The sequence below is a fragment of the Peromyscus leucopus genome, chromosome 7, assembly GCF_004664715.2.
Source record: "Peromyscus leucopus breed LL Stock chromosome 7, UCI_PerLeu_2.1, whole genome shotgun sequence".
Classification (NCBI taxonomy): domain Eukaryota; kingdom Metazoa; phylum Chordata; class Mammalia; order Rodentia; family Cricetidae; genus Peromyscus; species Peromyscus leucopus.
In genome coordinates this window covers 18449269-18472289 of record NC_051069.1, presented here as the reverse complement: position 1 = coordinate 18472289, position 23021 = coordinate 18449269, and the positions used below count along the sequence as shown (strand labels likewise).

General features: G+C 45.5%; 1 protein-coding gene across 1 annotated transcript; it reads left to right on the top strand.

Moving 5' to 3' along the window:
• The first annotated feature begins 3288 nt into the window (after positions 1-3288).
• Idh3a (isocitrate dehydrogenase (NAD(+)) 3 catalytic subunit alpha) lies at positions 3289-22975 on the top strand. Its single transcript, XM_028864984.2, has 11 exons — positions 3289-3386; positions 8460-8522; positions 11198-11281; positions 13640-13754; positions 14601-14788; positions 15454-15587; positions 16961-17063; positions 17165-17229; positions 18161-18245; positions 19779-19931; positions 21582-22975. Exons 1-11 carry the CDS (start codon positions 3312-3314, stop codon positions 21663-21665), a joined length of 1149 nt encoding a protein of 382 aa, XP_028720817.1. The 5' UTR covers positions 3289-3311; the 3' UTR covers positions 21666-22975.
• The last annotated feature ends 46 nt before the right edge of the window (positions 22976-23021 follow it).

Genomic DNA, 23021 nt, shown 5'->3' with positions numbered 1-23021 from the left:
CAATTCCCAGCACCCACACACATGGTGGCTCACAACCATCTGTAATGAGATCTGGTTCCCTCTTCTGGCCTTCAGGGATACATGCAAACAGAACACTGTATACAAAATAAGTAAATCTTTAAAAAAAAAAAAAAGATAGATCAAGGGCAGGGTGGATGTCTCTGTGGGTGAAGGCACTGGTTACCAAGCTTTATAACCTGAGTTTGATCCCCAGAAACCACATAGTGGAAAGACAGAACCAACTCCAACAGGATGTCCTCTGACCTCCACATGTGGGCTGTGGTACATGTGTGCTCTGTTCTGACACCTGCCACAAAAATCAATCATCAATCAATCAATCAATGTAGAGAAAAAAAAGATGATCAACAGTTGCCAGGGAGAGAGGTCAGGAGCAGGAACTGAGTGTAAATGGACCTGAGGAACAAATCTGTATGTTAAAAACTGGATTGTAGTGATGCTTGTTGTGAATTTAAGTTCCCGGAAAAAAAGCCACATGGATGTTAAATATTCTGCCAGGCTGAATGTGGAGCACTGGAATGTTGCAGGTCCAGACCCAAATTATCTTAGCGATCTTATCTCCTACATAGGCATTTGTTGTCCATCCCTGTGAGTGACCCAGTATCCTTGGGACTGTCAAGTAAATCCTCTTCGAATGCACTTACCCCAGCTTTCCCTAACTCAAAGGCCAGGAATGTCATCAGATAACATCTGAGGTCTACAGGCAGGCGTCTCTCGGCTTTGCCTGCCTGCCATTCCCAATGCATTTGAAAAGTGATGATTTTTCTTCTACTACTATAAGGATCTCACAAAACTGCGGCTGTGGTGGGTGTTTTCTGTGTGTGGGTGTCTCAGTTCTTGTCTTCTTGAAGGAATGAATTCAGTCAGGAGACTAGACAGTTTGACTGGAAGTTTACTTAACGAAACAGCAGTTTAGTCAACAGCCCCAAGCTGGGGCCCACAGCTCAGTAAGTAAGGCAAGCACCCCAAAGAGAGATTAGAATGCACCCCGTTTACCCAAGGAGCGCCATAATGGGTTATGCATTGTGAATTTTAAAGAAGTTATTATGAATATTTATGAGGTAAGTAACATATTCGTGAGGTAAGATGACAATCTTTTCCTTCTCAAATCAGGAGCAGGATCCTCTTTCTTTTTGCAAATTTCTCTCCTTGATGTCAAAGACTAAACTGAGTAAGAACAGCTTCTGCAGAAAGGAGAGCTGCCTCAGCAGGTAAGAGCTTGAGAACACGTTTTGCTCTTCCAGAAGACTGAAGTTCGGTTCTCAGCACTCAACAAAGAAAGCTCGTAACCCCCCCAGAACTCCAGCTCCAGGGAGTTACGTGCTCTTCTGGCTTCCCTAGGCACCGACATACATGTAGCATATGCTCACAGAGACACAAGCACATAAATAAAAATAAAACTTTTTTTTTTTTTAAAGAAAAGCTTGTAAAAGAGCATCACCTAACTCCAAGAAGGAGACACCCCCCCCCCCAGGATACCTAAATAGGAGGTGGTGAAGGAAAATTGCAGGCACCTCTTGGTAAACATGCCTGCTGACAGACCGCTCTGCCGTGAGTAAACATCCTTGGATTAGCAGTCCAGTTATTTCTACTATATCAGAAACCTAAGGCACCAGGCCATTTACCTATACACGTCCCCAATCAAAGGGTTTGCATCCTCAGGAAATGCGACATCATTAGACAAGCCTTTCCATTGTGGGTTGATACCTCTCCCCTTTTGTTGACATCATGTGGGTGCCAGTCGGACCCTGCTAAGGCCGAGACCAACTCTTCTCTTGTCTGGCTGAGCTTGACTGGCTCACCCCCAGCTGTCTTTTGTTTTTCCAGCCAGGGTTTCTCTGTGTAGCCCTGCCTATCCTGAAACTTATTTTGTAGCCCAGGCTGGCCTCCAACTCAGATCCAACTGCCTCTGCCTCCTGAATGCTGAGATTAAAGGCGTGTACTGCCACGCCCAACTTCCTTGTTCCTTGGTGTTCTTCTCTTCAACATTCTAACTTTAACATTTTAACATTCATTTTAACTCACACACTGTTGTTGTTTTTTTTTTTAATCATGTTGAAACAAGGAATTTGGGCTAACCTAAACCTGTATTTCCTGACCTTAGTTACTTATATTTGGCCAGAATAAACCCTGTCTTATTCTCTTTGAGGTAATAGCTGTAGAGAATGTGTGTGTGTGTGTGTGTGTGTGTGTGTGTGTGTGTGTGTGTGTGTGTGTATTTCATTTCCCTTAGTTTTTGAGACAGGGTCTCTCACTCTACCTGGGACTCATCATTTCAGCTAGAGTGGTTGGCAAATGGGGGTAGGGATCCACCTAGCTCTGATTTTCCGTTGCTCAGGTTGTAGATGCTCGCCCTCATACCCCAGCTCTTTACATGGGTGCCAGGGATTGAACTCAGGTCCTCATGCTTTTGAAACAAGCACCTACCCCACTGAGCCATCTCCCCAGCCCAAGAGCTGTGTTTCCTGAGTTGACTTTATCCAACATGTACTAAAACTTTGTTTTACATTGAGTACTTTTAAAAAGACTTATTTTATGTACACTAGTGTTTTGTTTGCATGTAGGTGTGTGCACCACATTGGTTCCTGGTGTCCTGGGAGGCCAGAAGAGGGTGCTGGATCCCCTAAACCTGGCGTCACAGATGGTTGTGAGCCACCATGTGGGTGCTGGGAACCGAACCTGGGTCCTCGGTAACCGAACAATAAATACTCTTAACCTCTGAGCAACACTGAGTACCTTTTATATTTAAACTATATCTCAGTAAAGCTATTAAAAAAAAAATAAAAATCAAGTTAGCATGGTGGGGCATGCTTATAGTCCCTGCACTTGGGAGGTAGAGGCAAGAAAAGAGGATCAGGAGTTCAAACACAGCCTTAGCTACATAGTGAGTTTGAGGCTCCATGAGACTGCTTCTAAGAAACAAACGAACTAACATTTGGGGAGTGAGTAAAATGTCTGTCGCAGCGGGATTGCAAAGTTCTAATGGGCCCATTATCCCCCAAATATAGAAGGCTCATTGGCCCCTAATAGGTGGGAAACAAAACACCTCATCCACACAGCTACTTAATGAATGAAGCAGGGGCTGGGGGGGGGGAGGCTTCCGGGTCGCAGCTGGGCCCGCTCCTTGCGTCATCGGCAGATGGAGGCAGTGATTGGCCAGCTAGTGGCAGCTGTGCAGAGGAGGGTCGGGGTTGTAGGGGAGAGCGACGCGCAGATCCGAGCTAGGGGCGGGGCCTCGCGGGGCCTCGGGGTGGGGCCGTGCGGGGCGGGCTTCGGGGCCGCCGGCTACGCGCATGCGCCCTGGCGTCGCCGCTGTCGCCGCGGTGAGGGAAGTGGACGCGATGGCTGGGTCCGCGTGGGTGTCCAAGGTGAGCGCCACAGGGCAGCAAACACGCGGGCGGGCCGCGGGGGCAGACTGTGATCCCTCCTCATGCCTGGCGGAGGCGAGCGCCCGGGGCTGGTGGAGGGGGGCGCACGGCCCGCGGGGAGAGTTTCGGGGAGTGTGGCCAGCACGCCGAGCCTGGCTAGCCCGGAGCCGGGACAGCCGCGCCCTCGGCGGGGACGGCGTCAAGGTCAAGGCGGCCGGCTCTGCTCCGGGTGTCCCTACCAGACTCCTCCAGGACTGGAGCACAGGCCTCGCGCGGAGCCCCGGAAGGTCACGGAGTGGCCGCCCAGGCCCGGCGGCCCTGTTACCTGCCGGGCTCAGGGCAGCCCTGCGGCACGGCCCAGGTCGCCCCTCCCGGGCCCCTCAGGCTTTGACCCGGTAGGGAGTGAGAGGTTTTCCCAGGTGAGGGAATCCTACGGCGGTCCTGCCCGCCAGATTTTTTTTTCTCCCTCTTGGAGCTCTTCCTAGTCTGATGCCTGGTGCCCCGGCAGCTATTTCCCCTTCAGAGGACACCGGGCATCGTGCTCTTTGGAGTTACACTCTGAACACTCAGAGAGGGAGACCGCGGCATCGTCCTTCCACGTCCTGTGGTTGGGAACCCTGCGATCTGGCGCTCTAGCTCGCTTTGATAGCCCAGGTACCAGAGCGGAAGGCACTTGAGGTTACATATGCAATCTTTTGGTTTCCCGGTGGAGCTGACCTGTCCCCAAAGACAAACTTACTCAAGGTCATACAGGATGTCATTGTCATCTGGGAGAGAAACCTAAGTATTTTGATTTTCGTTTCCCTTCTGCCTGTCCAGTGGCCAAGGTCACTTATTATGGATATAGTACTGACCAGGCCTTAGGTCAGCTGGTGCTATAGTGAGTGGCTCCCTGGAAATCTGCTATAAGCAGTGCAAATTTTTTTATAAACTTGGTATTGCTCCCCACTTTCTTGTAAGTTTAAAGAGAAGTTCAGAGATACACTGTTATTTACTGATAATTCAAGTTAGGGGTCTTAGTTTTAAATCCTGACAATGCCATTGACCAGCTGTGTGCCCTGAGTAAATTAGTTAATGTTGGTGAACCCATCTGTAAGATGTCTTGTGTCACAGAGTTGTGTGTGCATGAGAGCACCTAGCCCTTGCAGGGCAGGAAACCCCTGGGGCTTTCTTAGCTATCAGTGTATCTATCTTGGCAATTGTCAAGCAGACAGTGCTTCTTGGACATCAATAACTAGGCTTTTTGCTCAGTAATTAGTCTACCTTGTCACTTTCCTCAAACCCCCATTTGCTTGAGATGCTATTCGGTCACATTTCCTTTTAAAGGTGTAGCAGCAAGTCCATCCTTTAAAGTCCGGGCTTCCACTCAGTCCCTGACCCACCGTTAGTAGGTACAGTCAGCCTTCAGGAGAAGGATAAAGAAAGCTACCCTGCTGAAGAGTGTGCTGGAAATTGGTTTTGCTTTTAGCTCTGCAAGAAAAACTCACAAGAGCTCAGAAATTATTGGCTGTAGGGTCAGAAGATGTTCCCTCGGGACATGATTTCCCTGTGTGACCTTTGGCAGAGTGGCCCAGCCTTTGGGTCAGTCTCTCTCTCTAGGGATTAGGACCTCGGAAGGGGCTACTGCACGGTGAAGCGCTGAGTGGCATTTGGGGTTTCCATCAGGATGGCTCCTTTATAGGATTTCCATTTAAGGCTTCTGCTTTGGTCTCAACTAGTCCAGCTGAGACTGTAGCTAAGTCCGACCTTGAACTCCTGATCTTCCTACCTCCCAAGGGTTGGGATTCTAGGTGTGAGCCACCACACCCAGTTTCCATTTAAGGTTTTATTTCTTTCTTTATAAAAGGGTCATTTGCAGATCAAAGATTTCCCACCAAGAAAATGAGGGTTTTAAAGGCTTTTCAGGCTCCAAAGACTATGAAGAGCCAGTTTCTCACCCTACTTCCCAGCGATATCTCTTGTTTTTAGGTTGGAATATGAAGGTAAGAAGGAAGTGAGGAGCCACAGGCAGGGTTCAGGTGGTCTAGGGCCTGAAATCAAGTTCAGGAAGCCAAGGCTAGCCCTCTCACCTGAAAACTCATCTATCTCCTTAGGTTTTATAGAGGAAAATGACACACAAGTATATTATAAAGGACAGTGTGTGTGCTAAAAATTTATGTAAAGTTCTATTTGAATGGACTTTGTCAATGTGTTATTCATATAACAATGTGCAAGATCATAGAGGAGCGAAGGAAACATGGGAAATACTGGTTGTTAGAAGGAAGTCATTACAGGCATGGAAGCTGGGCTGGGAACACTCAGCTACGCATAGGATTGAGAGTGGCCTGGCTTGTTTGAGAAGGGATTTACTGAGTATCAACTGTGAGGCAGGAAGTGTACCAGGCAGTGTAGATACAGGAGCAGACAAAGTCCAAGATGGCCTGCATGCCTTGGCATATTTGTTTGTTTATTGCTGTGGTGTTGGGGGCTTAGCCTGGTACCAGGGAGGCACTCTACCACTGAGCCGCATCCTCAGCCCCTTTCTTTTCCTCCATTTTTAATTTTACAGTCAGGTCTCAGTAAATTACCCAGGCTGTCCTTAAACTCACTCTGTAGCCCAGCCCAGGCTGGCAGGCCTTGAACGTTCAATCCTCCCGAGTACCTGGGCTTACAAACTCCAGCCATGAGGCCTGGTAAAAATAAGACAGGGTGTAACAAATGTCTCTTTGCTCATGTATCTAACCTGAAAAAGTTACATTTTTTTTTTTTTTTTTAGCAGATTTGAGTGACTTTGGTCTGTGTACTCAATTATTTGTGTTGATTTTATTGTAATAAGGCTTTGTACCATTTCAGAAGCAGTGAGCTATTCATTCGAAAGCTTTTTCTTTTTCTCTTTTTTTTTTTTTTAGTTTTTCAAGACAGGCTTTCTCTGTGTAGCTTTGGAGCCTGTCCTGGAACTCACTCTATAGCCCAGGCTGGCCTTGAACTCACAGAGATCCACCTGCCTCTGCCTCCGGAGCTGGGATTAAAGGCATGCACCACCACTGCCCAGCTCTTGAAAGCTTTTTCTTTGAGACAGGGTCTCACCATGTGGCCTAGCACTTACTGTCTAGACCAGGCTAACCTCCAAACTCAGAGAAATCCACCTACCTCTGCTCCCCAAGTGCTAGCATTAAAGGTGTACACCACGACAGTTGGCTAGAGTTTGAAATATCTTCTAAAATGTGTACATATGCTATTGGTTATTAGGAAAAAAATGTATTAGTATTATTACTAAGACATTAGTAATGTCTTAGAGTGGTAGGATTGTTGGGATGACTTTCATTTTCCTTTTTTTAGATATCTTTCTGTAGTCTCAGAAAAATTAACAAACAACACAGTAAAAGTTATTGCCTGTACTACTAGAAGATCTAAATAATTAAAATATGCTGTGTGGTATTGACATCAAATAGTGCTGAGTAAACTAGCTTAGGTTTAGTATAAGCTGTTACAACATTCTCCGAAGAGTTGGTCTGTGACTGACACAGAGGACCTGGTTGCTTTTGTCCCCTTTTGGCAGCACTGGGCCTGGTACATGCCAGGCCGGTGTTTCTGCCTCTGAACTGTGTCCCCAGCCCTCCTTATTTTTCGAGAAAGGGTCTTGCTGAGTTCTCTTTGCTGATCTTGAGGAGTCCCTGGAGTCCAGACAGGTTTTGAGCTTGGAACCTCCTGCCTCAGTTTATTGAGTAGCTGGGATCACAAAGTCTGTTCCATGAGGCCAGGCAAGATTGTTCCTAATTTGCTGATTGGATATTCACAAGATGGCTCAGTGGTTAAGAGCACTGGTTGCTCTTCCAGAGGACCTGGGTTCCATTTCCAATGTGGTGGCTCACAACCATCTGTAACTCTAGCTCCAGAAGATCTAACTCCCTCTCTAGTCTCCCAGGGCACCAGGTACACATGTGCAGACAAAATACCCATATACATAAAATTCTATAATAATGTTTTTTAATAAGAAGTTAGCAATTTGCTGATTGGTCACTTTGATCTTAGACAAATCCCTGGTCTCTGACCCTCTATTCTACAGAATAAGTTCAGAGAGGAGTCATGCTCTGGGTTTCTTAAGGACCCTGCTGGCTTTAAATCTGGTGATAATTTTCTTAGAGCATATGGCATCCTCTGGTGGTCAAGAGCATTAACCAAACTAACCACAACATTAGAGAGAAACTAAGGTTTGAGGCAAAAAAAAAAAGTATAGTTTCATTCTATCTTCAAAATCTTTTGACAGTTTACACTTAAAACCTCAATGCTGAGACGTGTGTGTGTGTGTGTGTGTGTGTGTGTGTGTGTGTGTGTGAGTCTGTAAAGTGCTTGTTGTGTGTCTCAGTCTGTAAAGTGCTTTGGGGGGGGGGGCTCAGTCTCTAAAGTGCTTGTCTTGCAAGCATGATGACTGAGTTCACATTTCCTGCACCTACATTAAAAAGGCTGGGTGGTGACAAGCCATGTTTTGTAGATACTCATGGGAGACCTGCCCTTTCCTGAACAGAAACGGAGGAGGAGTGGATTGGGGGTGGGTGGGAATGAGGAGGAGGGGTTGGGGTAGAGGAGGGAGGGGGAACTTGTGGCAAGGATGTAAAATAAATAAATTAAAAAAAAAAAAAAGGCTGAGTGGTGGCACATGACTGTAATTCTAGCATTAAGGAGGCTGAGACAGGAGGATCCCTGTAGCTCACTGGCCAGTTCTTCCTGAATTGGTGAGCTACAGGTTTGGTGAGCTCACCCTTCTCAAAAACTGAGATAAGAGGAGGACACTTGTGGGCCTCTGACTTTTACATGCATGCACACACGTGCACACACACACTGATATATCACACATGCACGCACAAACCCTCCAAAGAAAGAAAAAGTACAGACTTCAGTTCTACAGTTTCAAGTCAGCCACATTGAGCTAATGGTAGTTGAGAAAAATATTCCTGAAAAGTCTCCAAGTTTAAAGTAATAATAAAAAGAAAAAGAATCAAGTTCTTCCAGCTCCCCAGAGAACTATCAGAGATGACTTGTCCCGTGTACTTGTGTTCTCATTCTGTGCATGACATTTCTGTTGTGTCAATGCAGGTCTCTCGGCTGCTGGGTGCATTCCACAATACAAAACAGGTGACGAGAGGCTTTGCTGGTGGCGTGAGTATAATTATGTCTTTTTATTTTTCCTTTTAGAAGTTTCTCAAGAAAGATGCTCAAATACGTTTATTATTTAGCATTCCATCCTCATTTATTTAACACTAAAGGGAATTGGCCACACTTCTAATGTATATTGAAATTATTGGCTGACAATTACACAAATCTCTTGTCATTTTCCTATTTAGTCTGTTACATCTGGCTATGTAAGCCTGTCCCATTAATATCTTCAAGGAGCCATGATAAAAATAGATGTTACCCCGAGGCTGTCACTCTATTTTGTAATCTCATTAGTGTCTTAAGACACTTAGGGTTTTGTTTTTTCAGAAACAAGTGCAAGTTGAGAGAGAATTGTTGAGAAGCTTCAAAAATCTGCTTTGCATTTTTGTTTTTTGTGCTTCCCTAAAAACAGTGGATTGGTCACCAACTGTGGGTGCCCTGTGCGTCTGTGGGCCTACAGACCTTCACTTCCCAATGCAGTCTGCAGACTCCTGCTAGTGGGTCACCTAGTGCCCATTAAATCTGCTGCTTTTGAACTCCTGGCTTTAGAGTTCTGTGCTTGAAAAGCTGATGCCACATTTTTGGAGCATTCCAAGACTGTGTGTCAATGGCTTCCTATTTATTCTTCTTTCCCCTTTCATAGACTCTGATTTGGATTTTGTAATTCCTTCATTCCTGTACTCCCACATTTTATGCCGTAAGGAATTGATGAGACTGTTTGTATCTGTACTGGAGAGGAAAAGTAGCTTCTCGGATGACGTCACGTGTAGGAGAACAGGAATAAGGAGTCTTTGACCCTGCTTATGCCAGAAATGCAGATAGGAGCTAGAGCAGCTGAATGCATGCACAAGACCAGTGCAAAAGCCCAAACCAGACCAAGTCCTGGCATGGGAGGGGTGTTGGGCACAAAACCTACCTCTAGCTGTGGAGTGATTGGCAGTTATTAGCTGCTGGGAGACAGAGAGTCAGTCTTCTCTGATTAGGTTATAGGCCCTGATCAGATGACCATGCTCACTGAAGTCCGAGAATCCTAGAATATTTGAGCAATACAAATTGGTCTTGATGGGTGAAAAAGAAGAAAAAGGACACAAAGTTGGATGGGTGGAGAAGGCAGGGGTAGATCTGGGAGATTAGGGGAGGGAGGTGAATATGATCAAAACACATTGTATGGAATTCTCAAAGAACTAATACAAATTTTTAAAAATATAGAATAAGGCTTTCATTTCAAGTTCAAGAATAACCAAGCCAACATTTCAAAGCCATTCTGAAACTGGACTTGATGGTATGGGTCTATGATCTCAGCCACTCAGGAGGCTGAGGCAGGAGGGTCAAAAAAAGTGCAGAGCCTGCTGGGCTCCAGAGAGAGTGGAAAGCCAGCTGGGGAAACATGAAACCTTTCTCAGAATACAAAACAAGAAGGGCCAGGGAGGTCGCTGTGTGCGGAGCATTTGCCTAGCATACACATGGCCCTGAATTCCACCCTCAACACCAAAGTGAACACAAGAAGAAAAAACCAGCACACCTGGAATTGGGTGAGACGATTATGGTTCTCTGATGTTATTTAGTCTTTAGGCTACTGATTTTTATAAATATATTAGCCTGGTTGATGAGGTTATTTTCAAAAGATTTAGAGGATATATTAATTAAAAAAAAAAAAAAAGATTGATTCAACTGTATGTAAAACTGGAGAAATAGTCAACCTGTCCAGGTGTCATTGTAAGGCAGAGGACGAGGGAAAGTTGAATTAGTGATTAAAAAATAAATTTATGATTTAAAACATACATAATATTTTCATTAATTCTTTGAGAATGTCATACACGTGTACAGTGTATTTTATCATATTTGTCTCAGTCTTCCCCCTTAATTAGTGATTTTTTATAAAAATATGTAGTTGAAGCAAGTACAGCAGGTAAAATGCAGTTCCCAGTGAGGGGTCTGAATGAGCTGCCTAGCCCTCTCATCTCTCCTGACCCGTCTCACTCATTGTTCGAGATGCCCACTCACTGTTGTCCAGAGCATTTGGGATGAACGTAACCGGTGTTACACCCAAGACACCCTCACTGTCATTCTAACTGGGGCCTTGCGGGTCTAATCGTGGTCTTGGTTGCTGATGACATCCCACGCTCACTTAGACCACATGAAGGAGCCAGTCTTATAGAGGAACTAAGAAAAGTGGAAGCCCTCTAGAGATGGAGTCTGATTTTCTTGTGGGATTAAAACAGACCTCTAAAATTCTGTTGGAGTTTCCCGAGACCCTCCCAGGATTCCACAGACCGTATAGCTGGGGCTTTCGTGCAGACCCCGAACAGCAGTGAGAGAACAATGCCGAAATGTTTTGCTCTCTTGGGATTTACAGACTTGAATTAGTTCGAGTTGAAGTTTGAACAGAAATACAAGTCAGGAAGAGTACTTGGTAGTTTATTGTTGTCTGATTGAAGAGCATCATTTGCGTTACTGTTGAAGTAGCAAACTCTGGAGAACAGAGACGTGAGCATCATGGAGCGGGTTCTCCTCCACTGTGGTGATCGCAGCGGGAGGTTTGTCTGTTTCTTTCAAGTCTTTGGGTCTTTCCAACATACCTGGGAAGTGAGTTTCTCTGTGAGTGATACTCTCTTTAAAAAAAAAAAATTGAAAATCAATTCTTACTGTTTTCTTTGATGATTTTTTTTCCTACTCAGGTTCAGACAGTAACTTTAATTCCAGGAGATGGAATTGGCCCAGAAATCTCGGCCTCAGTTATGAAGATTTTTGATGCTGCAAAAGTAAGTGTTTTTAAAATCCTCTTAAAGATACTCCACAGAGACCATCTCAGCAGAAGTGAATTGTTCTAAGTTTCTATATGGTTTGTGGGTTTGTTGTTAAATAATCTCCACAGATTTTCTATTTGAAAAAAAATCAGGGCTTGTGAGATGGCTCAGCCTGATGACCTGTGTTCAGTCACCAGCTCCACGTGGGGAGAGAGAAAAACCTACTCTCTAAAGTTGTCCTCTGACTGCCACCTCTACTGTGGCATGCACCCCCCCCCCACACACACACATAGGAACACATATATGTGCACCCAAATAAATGAATGAATGAATAAAATTTTAAACATGAGTGTGGTTGTCCAGGCCTTAATCCCAGCATTTGGGAGGCAGAGACAGGCAAATCTCTTAGTTCAAGACCAGCCAGGGCTACCTAGTGAAACCATCTCCAAAAACAAGGTGGTTGTTTTATTTATTTACCTTTTTTAAGATTTATTTTGTTTTGTACATAAGAGTGTTTTGCCTGCATGTATGTATGTGTACCACATGCATGCCTGGTGTGTGTAGAGGCCAGGAGAGGATGCCGGGTTCCCAGAACTGAAGTTACAGATGGTTGTGAACCATCATGTGACTATAGGAAGTTAACTCTGGGTCCTCTGCAAGAGCAACAAGTGATCTAAGCCCCGAACCATCTCTCTAACCTTGGTTGCCTTGGAGACAGAGTCTTGCTCTGAAGCCTAGACTGGTTTAGAACTCAGTGTGCAGCCCAGGCTGGCCTTGAGTCTGCAGTGTTCCTCTTGGCTCTGCCTCCTGAGTGCTGGATGATTGTCGCTTTGATGATACATGTCTCAGCACTATCTGCCGCTGCCATTGTGGATGGTTGAAACTACCACATTGGCTTCCATTATTTATTATGTAATCATTTTTTGAAAGAAGCTTTTTCATGTATTACAGTTTTGGTGTGTTAGAGACTAAACTTGGCTCTGCACATGCTAAGCGTTCATCCTTATCACTGAATTATGCCCCAGCTCCTTGAGAGAATTAATTTTTTTTTCTGTTGTGGTATTGTCATCAAGAATGGGATATTATTATTCCTGCAGCCCAGCTTTCAATTAAGGGAGATATCTTAAAACATTTTTGTTTGGGGGACTTAGGACATTTGGACTGTAACGTCGGTTTTCATTGTTTTTACAACTGCTGAGTGTAAAACAATAGCCATGAGTTAAAGAATGAAACATTTATTGAAATTTTAGGAACTCTTTTTTTTTTCCTATGTGAGTTTCTAATGGAAATTCCTGCAGGTGAGATAATACTTGTACGCTCCTTGTGAACAGGGTCCACATCTTTTTCTTTACTTGTCTGTCTAGTTCTGTGCAGACATTGTGTGTGCTGGCTGTCAGATGTCAGTTTTCATCTGACGGGTGGAGGGAGAAAGAAAGGAACGTGAGTTTATGCTTTAAACAGCACCTTCCTAGGTGTTCCTTGTTCTTTAGACAGCTTTACTAAGGTATAATCACATCCTATTCAAATAAGGGCTGGGGAGGTGGCTCCGGAGAAAGTGCTGTATAAGCGTGAGGACCTGAGTTCAGATCCCCAGCTCCCATGTAGAGCTGGATGCGGTAGCATTTGTCTGTAATCCCAACGCTCCTTTTGCAAGATGGGACGCAGAGATCGAGTCCCCTGGTTAGCCTGGCATGTGCAGCAGCAAACAGCAAGAGACCCTGTCTCTAACAAGGTGGAAGGTGAGAACCAACACCAGAGTTGACCTCTGACCTCCACACATTCATGGTGACAGTAAAAAAGTATCCACAAATAACCGTACAATACAGCCCAGTGATTTTTTAGTATATTCAGAGTTATGTAGCCACCCACACTGTCTAATTTAGGACAGTTTTATCACTAAAAAAGATATCCCATAATGCATAGCAGTCACTCTTGGGTCTGCTCCACACCTGACCCCAGCCAGTCATTTGCTTTCTCTTTATAGATTTAATAAAACCTATTCATATCAACAGACTTACATGATCTTTTCTGGTAGACTTTTTGCCCTTAGCAGTATGTTTTCAAGGCTCATCCACATATCTGTGGTATGAATCATTCTATGAACCTTATATCTACTTCTTATGCTAATCTAATTATAGCCACCTCAAGAGTCCTTGTGAAAAAATAAATGAGCAGTTGGCAGCTGGATGTGTGACTGGGCCAGGGAAGTGCAGAGAATCCCTTGGGCACACTAGTGAATATCACTTACAGCATGTCAGGGACTTTCAGACCTTATGGTACATGTTTTTACTAGCTGCATCCAGTCTTGATGAACCATCATTGCCAGAGCCATTCAAGTCTGTCCAGTTCACTGTGCTATTGTGTGGCTTCTAGGCCCCTATTCAGTGGGAGGAGCGGAATGTCACTGCCATTCAAGGACCAGGAGGGAAGTGGATGATCCCTCCAGAAGCCAAAGAATCCATGGATAAGAACAAGATGGGCTTGAAAGGTACAGTGGAGAGGAGGTTATGGTTGCTCCCAGGCATTCTAATTGAGAGGGCGTGCATGCATGTCAGCCAAACCCAGCCTGACAGTCTATCAGAAGTAAAGACTTCCTTTTGTGAAGTATCGCCTGTGCTAAGGTACTTCATCTATTGAATGTTTTGTGTTTAGGAGACCGGGTCTCACAGTATAGCCCAGCTGGCCTAGAACTTGCTTTGTGCCCAAGGTTAGCTTTAAACTTGAGATCCTTGTGCTGGAATTACAGGCAAGCATCTCTAGATGCTTTCTTTATTTGCTCTACCATGGGACTATATTCTTGGCCTGAGATGGTTATTTCTTATTTGGGACATTTGTTTTAAAACTCTAGTAAAAACATTAAAGTATTGCTGGCCAATACCAACTTTACTGTGTCTGTTATTTTAACTCCATTTACATCTAGTCAGATTTTTAATGTTTTCGTACATGCTTAAGGCCATGATTCAGAATAATTAGCATGTGACAGATTGAAATTCGGAGCAAGCTTTAAACCATGTTCACATCTATGTTTTGTAAGCCCCTGGCTGATAAGCTTAGGTCAAGTTCTTTCCCTGGGATTGTTTGGTTTTTTTCTTTCCTTTGTGTCCCTTATGGGCAGTGAGGCTTAGTGGATGCTAAGCACCCAAAGCAGTGATTGCTCCTCAGAAGATCTCAAGACAGGAAATGCAGGTCGAGGATGTGTTCCTCCTCTTGGGATCCTCCTCTTGAGGGAGGGGTGCAGTTGAAGGCGACCACGTTTTACAGGAGCCAGGTGGGTTAGTGGGTTCCCTGTGAGACCGGGTGTGTGCTGCCGCTGTCTGACTATTCTTTCTCACAGGCCCACTCAAGACCCCAATAGCAGCTGGCCATCCGTCTATGAACCTATTGCTCCGTAAGACATTTGACCTTTATGCCAACGTCCGGCCATGCGTCTCAATTGAAGGTTATAAAACCCCTTACACGGATGTAAATATTGTCACCATCCGAGAGAACACGGAAGGGGAGTACAGTGGGATTGAGCATGTGGTATGTTCATCTCAGAGCTTTTGTTTTGTTTTTCTTTGTTCGGGGGGGAAGGTTCTTTGTTGTTGATGTTTTGGGAGGTGCTGTGTGTGTGTGTGTGTGTGTGTGTGTGTGTGTGTGTGTGTGTGTATTTTGACACAGGGTCTTTACATAGTCTAGGCTGTCCTGGACCTCACTGTGTAGACCAGGCTGGCCTCCAACTCACTGAGCTCCGCCTGCCTTTGCCTTTCTGGTGCTGGGATTAAAGGTGTGTGCCACCACACCTGGCTCAGAGATTCGTATTCCCTATGGGATTTCCTTCTGTGCAATTGAGGCAGTTGTTCAAATTCTCAGTTGGAAATATCTCCGAAAGACAGATTCAGTGTCACCTCTGGGGGGAGCCGAAGTTGGTGGGTGTTTGGTGCTGTGGGTCTCTGGCTGACTAGGTGAGAGGAAGAACCTGGCCTGGTGTACTTTGGGTATAAGTATGTAGGAATCCCACTCCACAGGTATGTCCGTGGCTGCTAGCCATCTCCTTACAGCAAAGCTGTGATGCCTGTCTCGGGGGGCTGGAGTTAACACTGACTGCGCGGCCTGCCACAATAACGTGGCCTATACTCTGGAGCTGGCTGGTACCAAACTGTTGCCATACCACCTCTTCCACTGAAGCAGGGCTTCCTCTCTTTCAGATCGTTGATGGAGTTGTACAGAGCATCAAGCTCATCACAGAAGAGGCGAGCAAGCGCATTGCTGAGTTTGCCTTCGAGTATGCTCGGAACAACCACCGCAGCAACGTCACGGCTGTGCACAAAGCCAACATCATGTGAGGCCCGAGGCGGGGCGGGGAGACTGACTTTGCCTGGGGGATGGGCTTCCAGGACTCAATCTCCAGCCTCCTCTGAGCCCCAGAGTTCAGAAAAGAGCGTTGTACTAAGCAGAGTGGCGTTTTCTCCTTTGGTGTTAAGAGGGGCTGAGGAGGGGTTGGGGATTTAGCTCAGTGGTAGAGCGCTTGCCTAGTAAGTGCAAGGCCCTGGTTTCGGTCCTCAGCTCCAGAAAAAAAAAAAGAGAGAGAGGCTGAGGTATGGGAAGGAAGCTAGCTGGAGAAGACATTAGGTTGCAGAGGACACACAGTTCATGTTTCCCAAGTGGGAGAGCAGGAGTGATCTGAAGTGCTGCGAGCTCGGGGCTTAAAATAGAGCAGATCCTGTCAGAGTGTGTCTCTGACAGTTCAGTTCTTGGGCCCCGTCTATTAAAGGCTCCTCTGGCTGGACAGACACGACTTTCCAAACCTAAGAAAGGACTGAACCTGCACAGTAGGAAGCCATTTAACTAACAGTTACCCTCCTAAAGCAATGTTCATATGAGCTGGGGACCGGGTCACGTGTACCTGTAATCCCAGCGCTTGGCATTTAAGGCCAGTGTCAGCTACACACCAAGTTCAAGGCCATCCTGAACTGCATGAGACCCTGTCTTTAAAAAAATAAAAGGTCCAACCAAACAAAAATAATTTAATCATTTCTTGGTTCTTGGTGGATAATACTACACAAATCTAGCCTTCTCTATGGTGAGCCAACTGTCCTGTTTTTACATTTTGTGCACCTGTAAGGATCTGAAAACTTTCCAACTCCCAATTTACTAACTGCCCAAGAAATAGTTATACTGTAATTGAAATCGGATATTTTGGATCCTGGAACTTAACTTATTTGTCTATTTTATTTGGTTTTTGAGGCCAGGTCCTACTCTATAAACCTATCTGGCTTGGAACTCACAGATATTCACCACCTCTGCCCCCTAGTGCTGCCATTAAAGGCACATGCCACCGCACTGGGCTTTTCTTTTAGGTGTGGGTGAGCGTGCGTGCGTGCGTGCGTGCGTGCGTGCGTGCGTGCGTGCGTGCGTGCGTTGGTGGACATGTGTGTGGTCCCTAAGAACCATGTCTCATTGGCCTGGAGCTCACTGCTTGGCCAGACTGTCTGTCCTGTGGGTTCTGGGGCTCCTCTTGTCCGCATCCCCAGCATGGTATTGCAGCGTTTCTGTGGGTGCTAGGGATCCGAACCCCGGCCTTTGAGCACTTCACTGACTTCATCTTCCAGCCCCTTTGGAACTCAACTTTCTTGAACTTTTCTTTGATTTGATTCTTCGCTTGCTGCAAGTCTTCATTTTAAACTATTTACCTATGTGTTTTATTAAATACAGGCGGATGTCAGATGGGCTTTTTCTGCAAAAATGCAGGGAAGTTGCAGAGAACTGTAAAGATATTAAATTTAATGAGATGTACCTTGATACCGTATGTTTAAATGTAAGTATGCATTGACACTTACTGGTTGCTTTTCATGGTGCATACTGTGTATCCATGGTGTGCAGATATGGTTGCTAAATGCACAACTGTATTCCTTGTAGATGGTACAAGACCCATCCCAATTTGATGTTCTCGTCATGCCAAATTTATATGGAGACATCCTTAGGTAAGTCTGACTGTGCCCTTTTTACTTTGGAGCTACAGTTTATACTTAAACATCCTAAATTGAACCGTGGCTTTATGCTTTCAGTAATGTATTATAAATTACTCTATCTTTTTGTATTTGTAAACAGAAGATGAACTGAATTCAGTGTCACTTCAGTGTGTTTGGTTACATGCACAGCTGGTAGATTGGTGTCATTATCACAGTGTCCCCTCTCTTCTTGCCCCTTTGTGCTGAGCTGTCATGGAGCTTCACCCCAGCCCAGTCACTGTTGACACAATCTCAGAGCGACAAACGTCTCACAGTAATGGTACAAGAAAGCCCCTGTACTGAGACCCTCAGTCCTCACATGGTGGCATCGTGCAAGCTCTTTCTCCAGCATTCTACCCCTCCTCCCCCACGGGATGTTGGGAAATGTTGACTTTCGGAGCCCATTCTTCTACATTTCGTACGTGGTGTTCTGTTGGGAAGTTTTCCTACAGCTTTCCTTCTCAGAGTCTGCACATAGACTTCTAACTCTGGAGCTTTGCACGTTATCAGGAAATTGTGCTGTTTTTAAATGTCATTGGTTTGACTCTTTGAGGAGGGTCTCAGCTGTGTGGCCAGTTGTCTGCATCTGCGTGTGTACTCCTGGCCTCTCTTTTAGTCACTGGTGAGCTCCTCACTGGCTCAGGTTGTCCTGACTGGGCTCAGCGCCTCCATTCCATGGCTCCTGTGTCCTGGGCTGGGTCTGCTCTTTGCCTTTCGAGCCTTGCCTTACTCTGGCACAGTAAGCTGCTCAGGCTCATAGGCGTTTCTGACCCCGAGGCCTGGAATGAGCCACTTCTCCAAGGAACTCTGCTTTCCTCTAGTGGAGCATCATACTTAAACACAGCATACTTAAAAGTGGTAGGTGAATTGCTTTGTTTTTCACAATGTCCTTTCCTGTCCTCAGTGATCTGTGTGCAGGTCTGATTGGAGGTCTTGGTGTGACTCCAAGTGGCAATATTGGAGCCAACGGTGTCGCCATCTTTGAATCGGTAAGGACCCTGACACCTACACAGAATTCATGTCTCATTGTAGAGCCCAGGCTGGGCAGCAGACTCATGATCCTCCTGCCTCCGCCCCTGAAGTTGGGGTTATAGGTGTGTACCATCATTCCTGGCTTTCAGTTTCTCCAGACTCCCACCTCAGGCCACCATTTCCTGTCGGTCTAGCTTGAATCCTCTCTAGAAGCCTGAATCCTAGAGTTGATGGCCAGCTAGAACCTTCATCCACTTGGTCCTGCCCCTTGTTCTCCGTTCTGCACCCCCTCCTCTCCTTAGCCAGTTTGTACCTGCTCTGGAAAGGCCTTGGCTTCACGGAGCACTCTGCCCACGTCTGTACCCGTGCAGCTGAGAGTAGCAGTCAGCCCGTTGCTGGGTGCACTGTAGTGCACACACGGGCTCTCAACTGCAGTTTTCAACGTTGTCTGGGAAATTAGACTTGGTTTTTTATTGTATTTGTTTTAATTTTTGGGACAGGGTCTCAAAACATGTCTGACATAGAATTTGCTATGTAGACTAGGCTGGCTTCAAATTCAAAGATCCATCTACCTCCGTTTCCCTGAGTGCTGACATTAAAGTCATGTGTCACCATGCCCAGCTTTTTCTGTCTGTCTGTCTGTCTATCTATAAATGATTTATTTATTTTTACTTTTTTCTTTGCATTGTTGTGTTTGTGTGAGAGTGTCTAATCCCATGGAACTGGAGTTATAGACAGTTGTGAGCTGCCATGTGGGTACTGGGAATTGAACTCAGGACCTCTGGAAGAGCAGCCAGTGCTCTTAATCTCTGAGCCATCTCTCCAGCCTGGAAAATATTATTGACCCACAATTTTTTGTGTGTATGGGTATGCTGAATGTATATGGTGTATGTATGACAGACGGACAGATAGACACACACACACACACACACATACACACACACACACACACACACACACACACTGTAGGCATGTGTGTGCCAATGCTTGTGTATGTAGAGGTCAGAGTGTTGGTTCTTTGCACCTCTTTTGAGACAGGATCTCTTGTTTTTCTGCTGCAAACACCAGGCTTGCTAGTCCATGTACTCCCTCCCTGGGGTTCCACTGTCTCCACCCTGTCTCTCCATTGGAGATTGGGATTGTAGCTGCTTCTCTACGTGCTCAACTTTTCCGTGGGTTCTGGAGATATGAACTCAAACATCGAGTGCTTTTCCTCACCCAGACATCTCCCTAGCTTGGGCCCCTATTTTTACACTCAAAAATTAGCTTTTCATTGCTTCCCAGCTTCATTTTATTTCTAAGATCTGTGTCAATGAATGGCATACAGCAGCTTTCAATAAATATTTTTTGTTGTTGGCAAAGAAAGAGGAGGATGGAGACCTCGGCTTCACTGGAAGGCTGCGTTGTCTTTTCGTTTTTGTTGGTGTTGTGGATTGAGCCTAGAACTTGGTACATGCTGGGCGCATGCGAAGATCAGGGAGGGCTGGGCTGCCTGTTCCTATCCACCCCCCACCCCCCAAAGTTGATGCTGTCGTCTTATGCCATCATAGGTTCATGGGACAGCCCCGGACATTGCGGGCAAGGACATGGCCAATCCCACTGCCCTCCTGCTTAGTGCCGTGATGATGCTGCGCCACATGGGACTTTTTGACCATGCAGCCAAAATCGAGGCTGCATGTTTTGCTACAATTAAGGATGGAAAGGTATCTGTAATCTAGACCACTGTAAACTGGACAGATTGTGTTTCTTCTGTGGGATGGAAACAGCCTTGAAAGACTTGATGTTAAATGGAGATTCTTAAAGTAGACTCCCTGATTGAACTTAAGGAAGGCATGTGCACATGTATGCATTTTTCTGGGGGAAGATCCAGATATTTCCCCTGAAAGAATTAAGAGGCACTGATGGACAGCAGTATGCAGTGGAAAGAACATACGAGCCTGAGAAAGGCACAGATGCACCCCGCTGGATTGGGGTTAGCGTGTGACCTGGTCAGGTATTCTTAACATAGTGCCTAAAAGCTGGCCCTTCTCAAAGTTACAACTTAGGATTACTGATGGCCAACTTACAAGGACTGCAAACATATTTTTAACAGCTTGACATCACTTTAGCAGGCACGTGATTATACAGAGCCTGTGTTTGGGAAAAACTAGTCTAGAGCCGAGCAGAAAGATCCTGACTTACACAGGGTCTCTTAGTTCTGCAGCATGTAGCTATAGGAGAATTCTGTATACTGACTCCTGTTTGCAGTAAAGAGGAAATGAGTCGGTAGAAACAGACTGGTCACACTAGAGCCTTCTAAAGAGGAAAGTTAGGAGTTAGCTGTGTAAATATTTTCATGTTGTTTGCCTCCAAATACCAAAATTGATCAGAACATGTCTTAGAATTTTTTTGAGCTTTAAAATTTCCCCAAAGACTTTATGCTTAGATTTGCTTTCATGTAACTATCCATAACCAACCAGTATCTTCTCGGTCAGTAGTTTGAACCAAGAGTAAATTCTGGAGAACTTCCCTGCTCCTTAGAAAGGCCTTATCCTTGAGAGGCATCTGTTAGGTCTCCGGCAGTCTGTCTGTCTATCCAGAAATGAGCTTGACTGGACTATTGAAGGACTTTGGGTAGTTAGATAAAACCCAGCATCCCTTGGGAACTTGTGAAATTTTTCTCCCTAGAGTCATCTCGCTTGCCTCTGGCAGGAAGGACCTGTGGCTCTCCACTGACATGCTCTTGTGGCTGCCTATCAAAGCCCTCCCATGGCATCCTGGCCCTTCTGGCCTCCCCAGGCTGCCCTCCTCCCAGACACCATTTTGTCCCTGCCCCCGCCATCCCGTCACACTGCTCACTCTTCCCTCTGCTCTTTCACTTCTCTCGAAGATAACCCTGGCCTTGTCCAGTATGTTTCCTTTTTTCTTTGCTCTGGAATCTTCCAGATTCCTCTGGATACCTTTTCTTGTCCACAATAAAAACATTCCCCTTACTGGAACAGCCATTGCCATGGTTTCTGTACACAGTGTTGTTTTGAGACAGGGTCTTGCTGTCTAGTCCTCAGTGGCCTGGAACTCGATGTATAGACCAGGATGGCTTTGAACTTGAAAGAATCTTGCTGCCTCAGCCTCTCAGTGCTGGGATTGTAGCAGTGCGCCATCTTGCCTGACTTGGGAGTGTTTGGGGTACACAGCTCATGGGGTGTCCCCAGGCCTCCTGTGGTAGGTAGATAGTGTGTAATGGGACCTCCCTTTGAAGTCAGGAGGCAGGTACCTTGCTCAGTTCCTATTCCACTGAGTGCTTTAAGTAAAAATATCCTCATTTTGATTTAGTGTGGGGATGGATGTTTATTTTTGCCTTTTCCTTTTCTCAGAGCTTAACAAAAGACCTGGGAGGCAACGCAAAGTGCTCTGACTTCACAGAAGAAATCTGTCGCCGAGTAAAGGACTTGGATTAGTACTCCTGCAGGGGGTTTGCTGTTCTTAGTCACTCCAGAAGGATACCCTGTAATCCTCCTCGAGAATGCCCGCCATTGGTTTGCTTGCTTCTTGACAGAGTACATTTTCAAATCTGGCCTTTTCTTAACCAGACCCTTGCAACAGACGCACATGATGGCCCTAGGCCTTCATTCAGAGGGTTTTCCCAAGTGCTTGTTGTATTTATTGTCTGTCTGGTAAACCTTTTTTGTAAACTGTAAGTGAACTGTATCATTTACCATTGTTACCCATTTTACACGTCAGGCAAAATAGTTTTCCCTCAACTGTAAATATTCTGATACAGAATTAATAAGAGAAAATATTTAACTTTTTAACAAAAGCCCTGGTTTTGGTTTATGAAAAACATACTGGGAATAAAACAGGGTTTTAACAATCGCACAAGATAACATTCTAAGACTAAATGGGCACAAAAGAAATGTCTTGGGAAAGTTCACAGCAAAAACAGTATATTTCTTAGCAATATGGAAAATAGAGATATTTGTCCTGTACATGAATTACTATTAATAAAAATGTAAGCTCCAAAAAATATATAATGAACAATGTAATTTTGTTAATAACATATAGGTAATCCTTGAGTCAGAGCCCCAGATGCCATGTGTATTCGATTATTTTGTTACCTTGAGATGTACTATTTTTTTGGGAGAACTCAATTAAGAGAGGTCACTCCTCTTCACCAGACACATTGTAAGTGAGTGTCATTGAGCTGTGTGAACCCCTGAACTGACCTCTCAGTCGGGGAGCCAGCCCTGCAGAGTCACTCTTGTTGACCCTGGAAAGTCCTGGCCTCCTGTCATGGCTGCAGTCGGGGAACCTGGATTTATATTTCATTGCTGCCCCTTCACTTCCCCCAGAGCACCCAGTCACTGCCTTCTGCCCCGGTAGCACCCACAAAAGACCCCACTGCAGAGGCAGAGCTGATTCAGCCCAAACTGGGGCTCCTGTTGCCAGCTTCTGACCATCAGGTTCCTGTCCTCATCCCTCCCCACAGCCTCTGCACCACAGCATGAAGCCATCCTCTGGCCCACACCAAAGTCAAGCTGTCTCCCCTCAGCCCTTGTACCAGTTTGCAAACCCGTGGCTTTGCATAATGTACCCGGGTGACAAAGAGGATTTCCTAACAACAGCTGTCCCCATCTGGGTCGTTTTTTAAAGCTTTTATTCAGATTTACAATCTGTATTTTACTTTCAACGGCTGCTGTCTCTGTCTTACTGGATTGTTCTAGTTATCAGTGGCTTTGGGTTCACAGTAATAAAGAATTTGAAAACTGACTGAGATGTTTGCATTCTCTGCCTCTTTCCTGGTCCAGGTGCCTTAG